Source organism: Limulus polyphemus, unplaced genomic scaffold (genome assembly GCF_000517525.1).
Source record: "Limulus polyphemus unplaced genomic scaffold, Limulus_polyphemus-2.1.2 Scaffold3252, whole genome shotgun sequence".
Taxonomy (NCBI): Eukaryota; Metazoa; Arthropoda; class Merostomata; order Xiphosura; family Limulidae; genus Limulus; species Limulus polyphemus.
The window spans coordinates 1-18,147 of record NW_013668862.1 but is presented as its reverse complement, the minus strand read 5'-3'; the positions used below and the strand labels follow the sequence as shown (position 1 = coordinate 18,147).

At 33.0% G+C, this 18,147-nt stretch overlaps 1 protein-coding gene across 6 annotated transcripts in view; it reads right to left on the bottom strand.

Moving 5' to 3' along the window:
• The window catches only part of LOC106468994 (protein hu-li tai shao-like), a 77,946-nt gene extending 64,636 nt beyond the window's left edge, over nucleotides 1–13,310 (bottom strand). For 3 of the 6 annotated variants that reach the window (XM_013929448.2, XM_013929450.2, XM_013929451.2), the window contains exons 1-2: nucleotides 13,171–13,310; nucleotides 2,157–2,364 (exon numbers count right to left, since the gene is read on the bottom strand). In XM_013929448.2, coding sequence (XP_013784902.1) covers nucleotides 2,157–2,347 — 191 coding nt within the window. In that variant the 5' untranslated portion in view covers nucleotides 2,348–2,364; nucleotides 13,171–13,310. Of the gene's footprint in view, nucleotides 1–2,156; nucleotides 2,365–12,087; nucleotides 12,170–13,170 lie in introns of all 6 variants that reach the window. The other 3 variants (XM_022397388.1, XM_013929449.2, XM_022397389.1) reach the window with 3 other exon arrangements.
• Between the last annotated feature and the right edge of the window lie 4,837 nt (nucleotides 13,311–18,147).

Sequence of the window (18,147 nt, the reverse complement as noted above, 5' to 3'; positions counted from 1 at the left end):
GTGTTATTTTCTCTACCTCAATTTGCTAACACACCTCTGACATTTTCTGCTTGTCATTTAACATGTATTTATCATATTTTGATGAGAAAGCCATCATTAGTTCGGTTTACAGCATGAGGCTACCATATGACGAAAAGCCAAAAAGGGAGTCAAGTAAACTTCTGTCTGGAAAACAAAACCAACTGGTCGTGCCTTAGGAAAACAAATATTGTGGCCATACAGTGTGCATTGTATTTGTTTACAATGGCAAAAGCATTTGCACAAAGTAACATCTATGAAATGTACATCAATTATGACTCGATCAAAATTTCATTCAAGTTTTATAGGCCTCGATCTATCAGTAAAAGTGTGAGAAAAAATAATGTGCAGCGAAAATATGTGACCCAAGTTTGTTTGAGTTGCAAGGCACCGAGGCAGGCTGATTGGCTGATAAATAATCAGTAGTCCTCGGTCTGATGCCATAGAGTTAAATATTCATTAAGCATAGAAAGATGGTCATAACTGAGTTATATGTACCCACCCTGATTGGCTGACCTGTAACTTGGTAAGTCTTAGCATAAGGAACATGCATTGCATATAGAGAGCCTAAACAGTTTTTCTGGGTCAGTGTTTGGTCGTGTTGTTGTTTGTGACCTGGGAAAGTCAGGTGCTATCTAGACCTCTACCTCCTTCCTTTACTGTTTCTGTTTTTATTAACAAATGCAATAGGAGCATTCACATAATCAAGGACCAATCACTAAGTTATAAATGCTTCAGGGCTATGTCCATAAATGTGGTGCTTACAACATTTAGTGCCTTTCATCACTTCGCTTAAGCCTAACGAATCAGAGAGTTCCATTGAGACAACAAGTTGACTTCGACTGTCACCAACTGAAAATGGCAATTGTGTGTAGGTAGGATAGGCCTAGAGTTTCATTGACAGAGTGGTATGAAAGCAACAATGTGCAAACAGAATGTGTAGGTTTAGCCCATCGTGAATAGGATGAAGCACAGACTTAAATGCCACTAAAATTTCTACCATTAGCCTAATAGTAGCTTCCAAAAATTCACTCTGATTTTTTTAACTCGCTATTTTTGATGACCAAAAAATAATAACTATGAATATATAAATAAGTATTGTGCAAGGCAGAAAATTTCTCCAAAATTAATTATTGTACAGGTATGATTATTTGGCACAGGAGAGTAAGACATTTTACATTTTAGTTACTTTTATAACAATAAAGAATATACATGAAAAACAAGAAATAAAGCTACCTTTGCTCTAATTTTTTGCTGTTAGTTGCTGATAAAATTTGAGCTTTTTTTATATTAATTATAATAGTACACAATTTTATTTACTTAAATAATGCACCTAAGAATGCAGAAAAGTATGCACAAAACAAATGATGTTCTATAATTATCATAATTTAACTGGATTTCTAACTATGGCACAAGAGCCTTAAAATAATTAAGCTTCAACATGAGACACTTTCACACTAAAGATGAAATAGAAAATACTCTGTACTAAAAACAACATGGTACAAAACTTTATTTCATAAATTAAAACTTTGTCTTTCTATTGGTTATAAATTAATATTGTATAAAATGTCAGAGGGAACTACTGTCAATTTTTGAAACAGAAGATGTGGGTGTGACAAGTGAATCTGATTTTCTAGTTTGTGACTCTGTAAACAAATAAGATTGCAGACTAATAATTAGACTTTGCCTTGGTAATTATCTATTATAATGAGTAATTTAAGTTAAATTCCATACTTTTCAGAGGGGTGGTAAATAAGTTAAAGAGAGAAGACTTAAGGAACAAATATCACAATTTTCATACAAAGGAAGATTGAGGTTTTTTCCAAATATTTCCTGATAAAATTAATAAACCAAATTTTAATATAACTACATTTTGATGCCAAGTTTATTCATATACAACGATAATGAGGTAATTTAATAAAATTTTGAATGTAACTCTCTAAAAGGTCATAATGTGCACTTTGACCTACCCATAGCAAGAGGGCTAACTGTGTATTAAAACACAACTACCAGTTCAAACACGGGGTTCAACACAACCATCAGTTCAAATATACAATACAACATAACTAGTAACTACTACTTTCAAAGGTATGATATGACACAATTAACAGTTCAAAAGCAGGGTATGAATGAGTTACCTGTTTATAATCATTTCTACTTTCTTTCTTCGTTCTATGTCCTTTGGGTCTAATTCCACTTTATCTGGACACATATCTTGCTGAATGGCAGGGTCCTGTTCAACTTCTGGGCAGATATCATTAACATAATGTGTTTCAGATTCCTGTTCATTAAGAACAACTCCATTTACAGGTTCCTCTGTGTCTGACATGTTTAACTCAAAGAAGCCTAAAACAAAGCATACACAAGTTTATTGATTAACAAAAACTATGTATATACCTAACATTAAAACAGCAATGGTACAAGTACTCTCATAAACTAATTTATTATTACAGGTCTCCATAATTTTGCTCATTCATTCCCCACATTAAATTTACCAATATCAACAATCTAATAAATGAACAAGAAGCAACATTGGGTGGACAACCTATGGTTTCATTTTTTCATAATAAAATACAAAAATGCCTGCTTTTTTCTTTATTATTTGTTCCATGAAAAAATTACTTAATTTTTTATTAATTTCTCTTAATGTATACTTTAGTGCCATTCATCTGTAGATCATGATTTATGCAAAATATAAAAAAAAAGCTTTCAATTAATGACTAGATATGTTACAGACTAAAGTATTGAACTGGCTGAAATAGGATTACACAAAGTAGGAAAATGCAATATATCATATATTGTAAAATTCCATTATTCAACATCAGACATACATAACACTAAACAAAGCTGAAATATTTGAAATGATGAAAATGAAAAAAACATACCACGTGACACAACCAACAAATATAAATTACAAAAATATACTTTATTTCGACATGTACAGTGGAGTTAATGGAAGTATTTTTATATTTTATAACACTATATTAAACCTACATAGTGTAATTTGACACTAACTCTTTAGTACAATCCAATACCTATTCAAGACATGAGCTACACAGAAGGTTAGAAAGTTGATTCTCATGGAATTTGAGAAAAATGAAATAAGAGAATACAAAATTGTTTCTCTGTTAAAAAAAATAGACTGGAAAGGAGTGTGTACTGATATGACTGGAAGAATATCAAGTGTCTGTTTTAGAAAGCTACTTAGGCTAGAAGTTATAAAAAAAAAACACATAAAACTAGCAACCATTTGCTAGTGCCTTCAGAAGTTAAGGTCAAGGCCTATACTGTGTTAATTTTCATACAAAACATACTGTAATGCAATATCCACATTAAATGAAAGAATCATAATGTTGTAGATTTGGACACAAGAACTTGGGCATCTTATTCCTTAGTGTAATCCTAACTTAACCATGTTCTACACTATATATATGTAAATAATTCATGGCTAATACACAAAGACACTGATTCATCCCTTCTAACTGTTACGATAACCTTCCAAACATGTATTTCCATCAAACATCACATTAAGTACTTACAGTAAAGTTGTGACAATCAGATACCAATCAATGCCATGTTTTAGTACCCATACGATCATCAAAATCTAATTATTAATCAGTAACTAATTTTCAAGTAAAAGTCCTCAAAACAGCTACTCTATGCCCCAAGATTTGGCCCATATGCCAATGATATATTTTTAATATGGCTACATATTACAGACAAGATTCAATAGCACATGAACCACCCAAACAACATCCTGCAATAAATTTCACAATGGAAACAGAAAAAACATTATATCTGAATATTCTGGAATGTTCCAGAATAATCTAAATAAATGTGAAAGGTTCTGGATTATCATGGAGTATTCTAGCACATTCTGGAATATTGTAACATTCCACATAATTCAGAATGTTCAAGAACATTTCATATATAAATAATCAATGCTGTCAACTCTTACTTCTGAAATATTCTGTATGACATGACAATAGTTTCTGGAATTTCTGTGAGCATTTAAGCATATCATTTGAGCTGACACTGTATTAGCATATCATTGCAAATGGATACTGCAACAACAAGTAAGGCTACAGTTTTAATGCTTGGTTCAGAAGAAATTGAACTAACAAGAAACAAATTACTTTTGAATAGGCAAGCATTGTGTATGAGTGTGTGTTTACTATCATTAACATTAAAGACAGCTCATGAAAACTCAAAGGTTGTGATCAAAAAGGATGTAGTTTTTTGGAACAAGGCACAAATTCCACTTTGTCCAGAATATCATGCCATTATCAAACTAGAAAGGCCTTTTGAAAAATAGACAAAGCTAAAGAAAAATTTAAAAAAGAAAAATTGAAACACAACAAGCTAATGAAGCAGAGTTTATTAATAATCTGGATGACCTTTCTGACATCACTTGTAAGATTCCATAACCCTGATCAAAATCTCAGAAGACAAGAACTTTCTTCTTACTCAGAGGGAAATATTCTCACTCCACATTTAGCAGTAGCTACAGACAGAATAAAGTTGAGTGACAGAAAGGCAACATTTGTCCTTACTGCCACAGCTCACAGCCTTGGTCATGATGTGCAAGAGCTGACCATCAACTGTTCCTGATCCAAACATCTCAACATCACTTAATTGAAGAATTTGTTAAAAACTTGAAGGAACAGTTGTAGCCAAGTTTTACTTGTATTTCACTGGGATAGCAAGCTCCTTAATGATCTCACAGCGAAAGAACAAGAGAATCATCTGCCTGTAACCATGTCTGGAGCACGAGTAAACCAACTACTAGGTGTTACAAAAGTTCATTTCTAGTACTGGAGAGGCTCAAGCTCCTGCTGTGGCACATTTGCTGGAAGAAAGGGAGTAAGTGATCACAATAGCAAGCAACATTGGTCACAGAAATGGAGCATGTGTGCTGTTAGAGTAAAGATTATACAAGAATATTCTGAATTTGGCATACTGGCAACATATCTTAGAACTTGTCTTAGCATGTGTTTTCAAAAACTATATGCAGCTTTCTTCTGGTCTAGATAGTGGAATTTTCAATTGATTCCAGCAATGTTGGGAATACAAGGATCAGTCCTGTTAAAAACTGCAGTTGATCATGAAGTAGTACAAACCATAGAGTAAATTAAGAACAGTGTCAATGAGTTTGCTACAAGACAATTTTAAGTCAGATAACCTTGAGACAATCATCAAGAGCTTTTTAAACTAGCCATAACCTTCCTTGGTGACATCCCTCCTCACGGAGTGCAAATTATAGCACCTGGAGCACTGCATCATGCACAATGGATGGCCAAGGCATTATATGCACTTAAGATCTAAATGGATAAGGAACAGTTTAATCTCAGTGGCTGTGAGGAAAGAGAACTCCATGACATCTGCATCTCTGTTATTAAAGTCTATCTTAAAGCATGGTTCACTGCTCCTAATGCCATTTCTATTCCTCTGGATTCGTGGATTATGACTCCATGACATAGGAGCTCAAAGAGAACTACAGGGAGATACTACATACAGTTCAACACTTGAATGTGGTAAATGACAATGTTGAAAGGGGTATAACCTTCACTGAGTATAATGCAATCATAACAAAGAAAGAAGAACAGAAACAATTCCTCCAAGTTAATCAGGATCACAGAAGACACTTTCCTAACAGTAAAAACAATAACAATGCAAAAGTGACTAATCACACCAAAATCATACAATCGTACTATTGTACTTGCAATAAAATGATAATATATTTTATACACATAACAAATATATCTTTATAACATGGTACATACAACACCAGATCACTAGTCTAGAACAGTGGTTCTCAACCTAGGGTCCGTGTAGGTAATACCATTTCATTAAACAAGTAAGATTTTTAATACTGATGTTTTTTTTAATTGCACACTCAGTTATATATGTCTTTTATTTGATAGTGAAAAGTGGGAGAATGAGCTAATTATTAGTTAATAAAAACAGTTTGTTGGGTAGGTGGAATCTTTCAAAAACATGGGGGGAAAATGATAATAAAAGGGGTCCTTGGTGGAGAAAAGGCTGGAAACCACTGGTCTAGAACATCAATCTTATTCAACAATTTCTAAATATAGTCCAAAATGGATGAAGTTTGGCACTGTTTTTTTGTACATTGGAACAAAACTTAGGGATGAGAACTTCAGAATTGTTAACCTAAAATTTTACCTGCAAATAATGACTATCCAACTGTGTATAAATTTTAATTTCTCACTCTTCCAAAAACTGCCTTTACATACAGGTTTCAAGGTAAAAAAAAATTGATTATTGTAATGTTTAAGCTTAATTAAGTTTAGTCATAGAACAGATTTTTAGTGTAAGTGTATTCTAATCTCAACTATAACGCTGGACTTATTTCTATACGTCTAATGTCAGGAATGTTCTTGTCAGTCACAAGTGCTAGTTACAAGCAATGTTCAACATGTGTAAGCATATGAATAATATATGAATGTGATTACACATTTCTATTTGGTTCATAACTTAATGAAGGAGTTAAAAGTGCAACAAATCCACAAGAGACTGAAAGCATTTTTCTTTACCTAAATGTTCTGTAAAGATGTCACTAAGATTATATGTGAAATCACTTCTTTTTACAAATAAATGCTGATACTGTTGAGTGAGGTGAGAATCTGTTAAATATTAAGAATCAGGCCTAAAGTAAAATTAAAGTTAATTATTTTGACATAATTTATACATGTAATTCTTTCTTGAGATAATCATATTTGATGTATTTTTCCCAATACTTTAGAGCCTGGATTATTTTTTTCTCTCTCTTCACACTGTAGTGGTTTTGCAAAAACCACCTTTCTCTTTTATTCTAATACACGTAACCAGTTTGTTTCCTGTACTTAATATGTCACTAAAGTAGGTGCAATGGGTAATAAACTATGCTAAAGTAATTAAAGTATTTTTCATTTAAAAGCAAAGCTAAATGTGAATAATTTTGTAATTCTAAGACTGTACAAAGCTGCAATTAGTGTAGTGTCCACTTTTGAGAATCAATTCAATTAGGTATGAATCATGAAGAAGTAAAAGAAAGGCACAAGTTTCAATATGTTTTACAGCTAGTTTTCTTGAATTTGGTAAATCATTGAACAGTCTTGCAGTTTAACTGTACTAAGAATGTATTGACTGAAGATATAATGAACAAGGGAGAACAGTTTGTAGCTATTCATACATGTATGACAGATTTTGTTTCACTGGCTTATATTGGGTATTTATTTAGTAAGGTATATCTATTATTAGTAAATGTAAGAGATTCAAAAGAATCTTTGAAATATCTTTGTGCTTTACCTGGAGTTAAACCCTCCAACATGTAAATAAAACCAAATTATGTTTATTGGAGTTTTCCATAAGATTTCAAAACAAGTTGTCAATTTCTTAGAGAAGCTTTGAAATCTTTCAATCAAATTTGTGTGTCTGACAATTTCAAATAGGTATCCTTTACTTTGATACTCAGTTCCTATTTCAAGGCACAAATAACAGCTCATGATCAATTATCAACTGTCTTACAAACAAGTTGTTTCATAATCTGATCAAAATCATGTTTCTTTGTACTGGAAACAGTGTAGGTAGGCTTCACAGCTCAATCCATGAATATGTAAATTAATGCAAAAGCACTCTCATTTTATTGATAGTTACTTGACTGAAGACTCTGCACAGACAAGAAACCATGTGACACTCATGAGTTCAGTTACTATTTACATGAATCAAGCCAACTTTTACTGTTTACTACATACATTCACCTAACACCTGCCTCAAAACGTGTTTGATATAATGGCAATTACTCTGACGTCAGTAACAGTTTTAGAACACTAAAATATTTTTTTTTTACTTTTTCAAGTGCATAAAACAAATTAATTTGACATTTTTGACCAATTTATTCTTGAGACTTTTTTGACTAAATGTGACACCTTTGTGATAAAAGAAACTGCAATAAATAGGATGTTCATCAAAACTTATGCTGAGTCTTCACATTTTTTATCTAGTGTAGAAAAGACTCGTAGTAGATACCAGAGTAAAATTGTTTTGGATTAATAATTGTTTTCAATATGTTGAGATCCCTTTGAAACAGGTACTTGCATAAACAAGCTTTTAATGTCGAAATATGATAACAGTGAAAGGTTTGAAAGGTTTTAGCTTTATTGCAAATTATCCTGAATTATTGATAAATGATGAAACACAGCTGACACAAGGAGAAAATATCCAACCTAGATACTTAGTTATGTTGAAATTCAAAGCTCTGTATGCAGAAACAATGAGTGGTTCAGAGAATTCAGACTTATGAACTGTAAGACCAGAAACCTGTGAGTTTCTTAAAAGGTGAAAGTTAAACCAATCATTCTAAAGAAGCTCCAATTTTTTTTAGCTGTACTAAAAAGTACAGTTTCCCTTCTTGTGTGATTTTACAATAGTTTTCAATAAGGTACAGAGTTGGAAAAGGATTTCATTCACATTTGTGGCATGATCAAAATGATGTACAATTACAATGGAGTTACCTTTACCTGCTTTTAACAATTATCTTATCTCTTTATAGGGATTTCAGAGATTTCCAGGTTTTGTTTAATTTTGTGAAATTAGTCCATTACGGTTTGAGTTTTTCTGAAAATTTTTAGAACAATTTTGAAAAAGTGCTATTTGAAGAAATATGCAAGAAGAAACAGAGGCACTATTTAAGGTTTCAACAAAGGGGGAGCAACTTTAAGCAGGGCTGGAGTTTTCTGCAGATTTTTTAGACTTTAGATAAGTGTATTGTTTCTAAAATTAAAGTGGATGAAGAAGAGGAAGAGGCAACTGCTCCTCTACCTCACCACAAATGGCACATCTATGAAAGAAACTACAAGATTTATTTTGGGGAACTTTGGTATTTCAATGAAACTAGATGAAGGGGTAACATCATCAGTTTGGTTTGAATCATAAGAGATGTAGATAAACCTTGATCTTTCAAACCAAATTTTATCTCTAAACGATAACTATTTCTGAGTAACAGCAAAATTCAGCTCTATACCTAACAGTTTATTTTCATTTCTGGAAAGCTGACATTTAGAAACATTAAAAACAATTGTTTTGTTATACCAGAGTTCTATTGCCATTGATCTACTGAAGACCAGAATTCTTGGAACTGTCATTTTACTATCTGGAGTTTTTTTTCAATTTCTTCTGGTGACAGTATGATTTAATAATTTTCATATCATATTCAATGATACAAATAATACTGAAGCCTAAGGGGCACAACATTAACTTCAGGGTAGAATTCAGTTGTGATGAAACTTGCAATAGTCTTGAGAGGTAACTATATTTTACATGGATGTGCTTATGTAATAATTTGAACTGCATGACATTGGTAATTTTTCAAGAATAGTCATTTGGACGACTTAAATCTACAGTTTAGAAAACTGTTCAACAGAATATAATGCATATTATATTTGTTCTTCAAGTCATTTGTGTACTAAAGAAATGTTCTACAGTAGGACTCTTATTCTCTCCAGATTTAAAAAAAAACAGTCTTCATTAGTTTGAAATAAGACCTTTTCCAGGCCAAAAAACATCAGCAATAATAATCAAATAATAACTGTTGCTACCACATAATGTATGCTTTTCATTATACTCTCTTTTTACAAATCATAGACATAACTACCAGCTTTTACATGTACAATCATGAAATTCAATAATTCATAATCTTTGAAATTACACAAGTCTGGAACACACGTTTATGAAGTTATTTTTTATTTAGTTGTTCTAACTTAAAATCTAGGTTTTTAATCACACCAATTCACTAATAAGAAGAGACAGGAGTATTTTTGAGAGTTATTAAGCCTTCATTTTTCTCATATAATATGCACTTGTTGCCATTTGCAAAGGACTCAATTGCTGCTTTGCTAATCTCTGACACATGAGCTTTTTTTCATGCATGATGCAATGATCTTTTGCTTTGTTTCCTTTCACTCCTTGATTTGATTGTTCATAGTCAAGTTTTGCCTCCTAATCTTTTTGGTACATGCAGCAACCCCTGATGAGGAAAATACGAATTGGCATTAGACCATATTTTGTAATACACAAGCTTCCACTTGCTAAAATGAAGAACGTAGTTGGTTTACTTTGCACCAACACTACGCAATTATCCAATCAACACATACTTGCTTCACTCAACTTGGTTTGAAATACCAGCAAAAACAATTATGGTGGCATCCCATTTATAAAAACAAGAAATGATATGATCAATAATTTTTACAAAAACCATGTCTCAAATATTATATAAAAATAGGATTTTCAAAATTGTACCAGAACTTAACTAAAGACAATACTATGCAAGCCACAGAAAATGTGCAAATGGATAACAGTGAAATAAAATGAGGAGTTAAAAAAACAAGAAGTGAAAAGGGGAAGTACCAAAGGACAAATGAAGTAAAAAGTACATAAAATATTAAACTACATGGGAGCAGAAGTACTAAGAATATTAAAGTATAACATGAACAAAGTACAAATGGATTATAATAGTGAAACAGAAGGCATATGAAATATACAAAAGGACATCAACTCTAGAATAAAACATCCAGAAACTGAATTGGCAGATGCAAGGATCAAACCAGGAATTCTTCTCTCTGCATCCACTAAAAGCTGTTTACAACCAAAACAGCTTTTTAAAGCTCTGTAGGTGGCTTGCTTTGAACAGAAGTTAATATTAAATGAAATCCATAGTAGGGATGTAAAGTTTAAATTAAGTTGGATTTTAAATAACATAACCATGGAATAAAAATTCCCAAGCAAGGTGAAGTGAAATAAGCTTATGGTTAAATTGAATCCTAACTATGAAATAACCAGTAAGAAAAAACTCAAACCTAGACAATGAATTACCAGATTAAAATAAGTATGCTAATATCAGAAATGAAAAGAGCCAAGTGTTTCAAATGTTGTAGCATCTGCAAAATATTCTTCTGTAAAATTACAGTTGTATGTTTTAATGTATTTATCAGCATTATTATATCATTTTCATTCAATCAAGAGAGGTAACATGAAGCCTCCCAATGCCAAGTGTAGTGTTAAGACATCGTGGAAATTTTGCTTTAATGATCAGACTATGCATGTACAACAGAAGTGCCAAGTTGTACAGAGTACCAAGTCCAATATTTGTGCAATTCCTTAATGTGTGTAGAATATCTCTATCCTAATAACATTGGAGATGGTGTGTATGCTTGTCACTAAGTGTAAAGCTACACAATGGGTTATCTGAGCTATGCTTACCACAGGTATTGAACCACTGAGCCACTGGGAGATGCTATGTCATTGGAAAAAACCTCCCAAATATAATTATTTTAAATAAAATTTCTTAATAAATATTCCTAAAAACAACATTTAAGACCTTGTTTTATAAAGTAAACAAAAAAAAGACAAGATTTTTTGTTATATTTCTGAAAAACCAGGCTTTTATCTTCTCGTCAATGCAAGTGTGGAAAAATCACCAAAGACAACATTCTCAAGCAAAGCCAAAATTTTCCATATTCTGTCTTCATACCCAGTCCTATAAATTTGATAATCAATTCAAATTTAGAAAACACTAACTTCATGCAAATCATATCACTAATTATAAAAGGCTTATTCCCTTTGACACCCTGTTGAGAATGCTTTCATGCTCCTTTTTTGGTAATGCTCAACTATACACATCATTGTTCTTAGGCCAACTATGGTGCTTATGCTGAATGCTCAATATTCATGTTGATTTGTTAGGAAGGTTTGTTTTTTATTCTTTAATTTTTTGACAACTCTGGTAATATAACAGCAAAATAGTTTAATTCAGAAGTTTTATGACACTGAGTTGTAGCCAAAAGCAAAATAAAATTTAACAAGTAGTGTTTCAGCTAAGCCTTATGTGACATTTATGTATTAAATTAGACTACAATTTACAAATAGGCCTACTGTTACTAACATTATAGTCAGTATTTAAATTATTTTAAATGGTGAATAAATGTTAATTAATAAATGTTATTTTGGTATTTTAGCACATATATTATCTACTTGGCCTTAAAACAAAGAAAAATAAAAATTTACTACTACCAAATATCTTTTATCCTTTGTACAGTCAAAAGATTTGAAAATCTGTGTTGGAATGTCTGCACTATGTTTTCTACTTCCTGACCTAGAATACAATGAAAATACTCAAGAGTGTTATTTAAGTCTCTTTCAGAGTGCACATGTGTTTTTGCTCATGATAACATTTCATTTTTCTGCCCAATTTTTATTAAAAATGTGGCAATTAAAGAATTTCTTCAAGACTGATGATGTAAGTGAAGAGTAGGTATATTTTGGAGGTACAAACAAATTCGTTTTAGTTAAATTCTATAATTTTCGTTAATCCTTTAAAAATGGTTTCCTATCATTTTTGAGGGGCTTTTATACTACTACTAGTACACTAATAAAATGGTATAACACATTAAATGTATAAAGCTAAAAATGATAAAATAAGATGAGTATTAATAGTAATAGCACTACAGTAGAAGTTCAAAGCCATTTGTGTTGCTAGATGTTGAACATGACTTTGAAGAAAAACTTGCTATTTATGTAGCTCTTTTTTTGAGTGGGCAAATAAATAAACTGATACATTTAACTTTATTTCTAAGTAGGTAGCTAACTCTGATTGGTAATTTCTATTAATGAATATTTACAATTACAAATACTGTTACCGTTATTTTACAATTTCATTAGGAAGTACTAAATACAAATACATTACAATATAAAAATAAAATTACAAGTACAATAAGTTGAATAACTGTATTGGAATAATTAAGTCTCTTAATGTTACAAATGTCAGTAAACTAAATAAAACCGAGTAATTCGAAATTCTATACACAGCCAGACTCATTATGTACGCCGGCAAGCCTATCGGGCTATTATTATATTAATTAATTAACTTGGGTTTAAGAAATTAAACTCTACAGTGTTAGGCCTAACCGTACTAATGAAATGGTACTAGGCTTAATTCTTAGTAACAATACTACTAACTTTAGTATAACTAGTACAAGTACTGAAGTAGTAGTACTCTTGTAGTTGTACTACATATTCTTCTTTGTGAAATGAAGCTTTTTTGCACATATATATTTATAGATTCTTATGTTAACTTAAACGAAACTTTTCACTTACATTGACCAATGGAATTTGTACGTACTTTGGTTAACGTACCTCAACCACACGACTCAGGAGAAAAAGTTAAACTCGAAGCGTCTTCTAACTGTATGAAACCATGTCAAATACATTAGTTGGGGTGCGGCTCTTCGGATGAGTGCGGTTGGTAGAAGAGGCTTTTCCGTTTTTTGATATTCTTCCCTTAGCGTGTCAGGGAATACAATAAATCGAATGTTGATATCACAAGCAAAAGAAATAAACAAGAAATCATTGAATTTTATGTAACTGATGAAATGAAAATACACGAAACTATAATAAATAAAACATAATTGAAAATATTCAATAAAATACATAGTAGGTAAAAATGATTTATCATAGCTTTATTGCCCTCTATATTGACATAACTTTCAAAGTAAAGCGAGAACCAAAATAAATAATCTTCCATGCGTAAGACTTTTGCTGTAGACAAAATCATATTTAATTTAAATCTCAAAATGTCGACTTCCTTACATACAGTACACTGTCCATGGCATCTATGTATTGCATCATATCAATTTTATATTTTTGCCTGTTACAGCACCCACAAGAAAAGAACTCACCAAACGCAAAGGGGTGAAATTAATCACTTTTTACGTAAAATACTTTGGGTTTGTTTGTTTGTTTTTGAATTTCGCGCAAAGCTACACGAGGGATATCTGCACTAGCAGTCCCTAATTTAGCAGTGTAAGACTAGAGGGAAGGCAGCTAATCATCACCACCCACCGCCAACTCTTGGGCTACTCTTTTACCAACGAATAGTGGGATTGACCATCACATTATAATGCCCCCACAGCTAAAAGGGCGAGCATGTTTGGTGTGACGGGGATTCGAACCCGCGACCCCTAGATTGTGAATCGAGCGCTCTAACCACCTGGCCATGCCGAGCCAAAATACTTAGGAGTCCCCTGGTAGTACATCTGTAGACTTGCAATGTTAAAATCCAGGAATCCATTGCTTGCGTTGACCATAGCAAATAGCCCGATGTGGCTTTCCTCAAATATAAACAAGTAAAACACTTGGGACTTCCGTAGTAATCATCATCGTAATTAGATGGTAATATTTTACCAACGTCAAACTTAGGTTTCAAGATATAACTTCCAATTACATGTGAACATGGTTGTGAGTGAGTGAAGGAAGCCAAGAAATTGACTTGAGCCTGGTGTGACATAGGTGCCTGGGTAGGACGGTCTGTCCGAGATGAAGTCACTGCAGCCGTTACTAAAGGCTTCTTCCTCTGTTGTGACTGGTTTTAAGTTACTACTTTGTACAGCATCATTAAATAAACTGCTTCAATAAGGACAAACTTGTGTGCAACGATGTCCTCAAAATTGAATTTCAAGGGATGACCTGCTTTGCCTTACTCAAGAGGAACAGTGACCATGGCCAAGACATCTCAACTTCGACTTCCTGGCTATCATCTGACCTATGTGTCTTTGATGTTATGGAGATAGTATTGTAAGCACTAATGGGAGTTCCGACTCTCATCTGAGTGGTCGATCCCTGATTTAGGTTGGCAGAGCAACGAATTGCCATTGCCAGCTCGGCCATCACCATTGTGTGATCCCAGGCTCTTCCGTGATCCATTGCTGCATTTGGCAGTATACCACTAGTCTTAGGGAGGCTCACCACTGTCTTTTAGTTCACCTACTTTTCAATTTGGTGCCTGCCATCTCACCTGTTGGTGAAGTTATTCCTGTCAATGTACCCCCTTTACCAATACACTTACAGCCTTTCCTTGTTGTTCTCGGGGTTTTAGACCAGAGCTGAAATTGGTTACTTGCTGATGGCTGGGATTTTTGTACAGACCACCGCATCAAGAATCGCCAGGTGTTACACTCTTGCAACTATCCTTATTCCTCTATACTTCCCTCCACGGGGCCAATCCTCTGAGTAAAAGTATGGACAGCCTATCTGAGCGCACCAGATTTCAATGACTCTTCTTTCTTAGTCATAGGCAAAAGTCCACCATTCAGGAGAGAACTTCTCCTGGACTTAACAACCCTCTTGGACAGCCATCTTTTTTGTTCAATGACTGACTCTTTATCTTGGTTGCAAGTCCTTCTAATTGTGCAAAATACAATTTCTTTTACTAGGAAGCCTTTTAAAACTTACATGAAACAAGAGTAGGGGTAAAGAGCAGTGGACACGTCAACAGAAAACTCTGCAGTAAGATATATTGTGGTCACAGCTCCAAACGTTTCACCTTCTTATCCACCCTGAAGAATACTCAGGTTGAACTGAATTAACCTCACAGCATTGGGATAGCTCCACATAATAGGAAGTTCGTCAAGATACTTATTATGAAGTGGTACTGAATCTCTGAATAAATGAGTTCTGAAACTGGACATACAGTGATACATAAAATGAACACCCTTTATCATAAACAAAATGCGTGTACTTGATAATAATTAAACATGGGATGGTCGCTTTTATTTAGTACTATATTTTCAACTGATTAGGCAAAGTTTATCTACCAGACTGTTTAAACAGAATTTTCCTTATTCCAAAGCTAAAATATGATTTCCCTAGAGTGATTAGCATTTATCACATGTTTAGTCATTATTATTCTAGCATATGGGGGGCCGTAATCTCGAGATACACTTGAACTACCTTTGAAAGACACTAGTTGTTAATCTTTTTGTACAGTGGGAAAAATTACAGCCAAACCACTCATGAACATAATAGATGTGACAAAGTAGAATGATAAGGAACAAGAGCAGCTAAAACGACATCAATTTAATGACTTTCTTGACTACGTGTTATGTAACAACTGAGTATATACAAAATAAATGATACGTTCTGAATAATAATATATTGTTGCGTCAGTGAGGTCACATGACTAGTGCCACGCTACGTTTCTAGAACTATCCTGTACCATGGTGAATGCCCTAGCATTTACTAGATATAGGGTAGTCTGGTATATATAAGAGGGTGACAATGTAACGGGACATTAATGTTTGTGTAGACAGTGAGTAATTGATCTGCAGTCAGAGAGTATTATTGAGCATGTTCGTTGTTATAGCGTTTGTTTTAGCGCGATTATTGAAATTAAGTGTATCGTAAAGTTATCGTTCCGACGAAACTTTAGCGACACAAGTCCTTACTTAATAAAACTGGTTTATTCTTTCCGAATAATTTACGGGAAATCAATTAAGAAACGGAGACGTAACACTATCATAAAGTAATAATGTATTCGCCAGAAGAAATTTGCTTAATATATGAATGATTTGTTTGTATCGAAACTCTGTTTCTAGCGTTGTAAGTCAGCAAACATGCCGTTGTGCCACTGGGGGCCATATGTGAAAAAAATAACAAATGTGTTGGGGCATGCTTCCTCCCCTTTTAAAATGAAACCTTAAAGTTTGTAACAAATGCAAAAGCACTACAAGATATGTGAAATAAAAGCTGTATTTGCTAAATGAATTGATAAAAATGATCATAATCGCATGTATTAATGCGAAGAAAAATATATCTCATACTGTTGTTTAATGTCAACCTATAACCAGAGGCGCAAATAATAAGGGTTTAAGAGGTCGTGGTTTTTATAGCGAAGCCACACAATGGGCTATCCGCACTCTGTCCACCTCGGGGAATCGAACCCAGGATTGTAGCGTTTAAAGTCCATTAACTTATCGATGATTCACCAGGGGACGTTGAACAGTGCAACAAACCCAGGACCAGAAAACAGGTGCCCCCCCCAAAAAAAAATTGAAAACCGATTTAGCTTTTATAGTAGTATATAAATGAGTATGTGTATGCTAGACCAGCGGGCCTCGATCTGTAGTTCGTGGAAAAATTGTACAATTACGAAAAGTAATAATAATGTGGTTCGCGAATAAAAAGAAAAAAAAAAGGTTGAATACCACTGTCCTAGAGATATGATGTAGCAGTTACGTTGTTTTTGTTGTTGTTGTTCTTTTACCTTTTCCCGATCGGAAGGGGGTCGCCGATATCTCCCGATTTATTCCTTCTCACAGTGGAGATAATGTGCATGAACAAACTTACTAAACAATATTTAATTTGGACTTTAAAAATTGGTATAATTTGGTTTAGAGTTTATATAATTTTTTATTTAAGTTGTACATTTCTTGAGAACTTTGTTGGGAGAAATAATTAAAATACTTCCTTTTTTAAACCCAGAAAATTTTTGATCAGAAAAAATATACATTTCCATTACATATATATCCAACGAGTTTAATTAACATACATATTTTGTTACTTTATTTTGCTGAGTAGTAACCATTCCCGGCTGCAATTTTTAAAAAACGGCAAAAATTGACTACGCCTTTCGAAATGGCGTTACCATTACCTTTGGCAGGTTGGATAACAATCTTTATGTTAGCAATCCTCTAGATGGAAATCAATATATATATCTCATAGTTTATTTTCGAAACATAATTCTTTTGTATACACATGTTGTTTGAATAGAATAAAATTAATAATATTCAATAAATATAGATTTAAGTCATAGAATATTTCGCCATAACCTGGCTTTCCGTACTCGCCCAATCTAACTAAACTTACTTGATATATATAATATATTAAAAAAAAATTGTAGCTTTCATACATAATTTAACATAAAAATATTTTAGGAGGGAATAAAAGAACGCTTAAAAATATAAGAAATTCCGATATCTGCAGTTTGTTCCCTAGTTTCTAAACTTCCCATTAGGTTGCTTTGGTTAATGCTGTATGACATTCGCTACACATTTTCCCACGAAACAATAAATTACTACATAAACCACTTTATTTACTCCCAATTGACGTGAATTGTCTATTTCCTGATCTAGCCAACCATATTTAAACTTCCCTATCCACGTTTTCAAGCTGTATTGCATTAGTAGTTAACTAGTAGAGACCCGCAAAACTTTATCGTAACAGTACTTTAAATATAACATTTCTATCGCAATACAAACGAATTGCAATCGAAGACAACGAAATGTGTAAATCCACTTG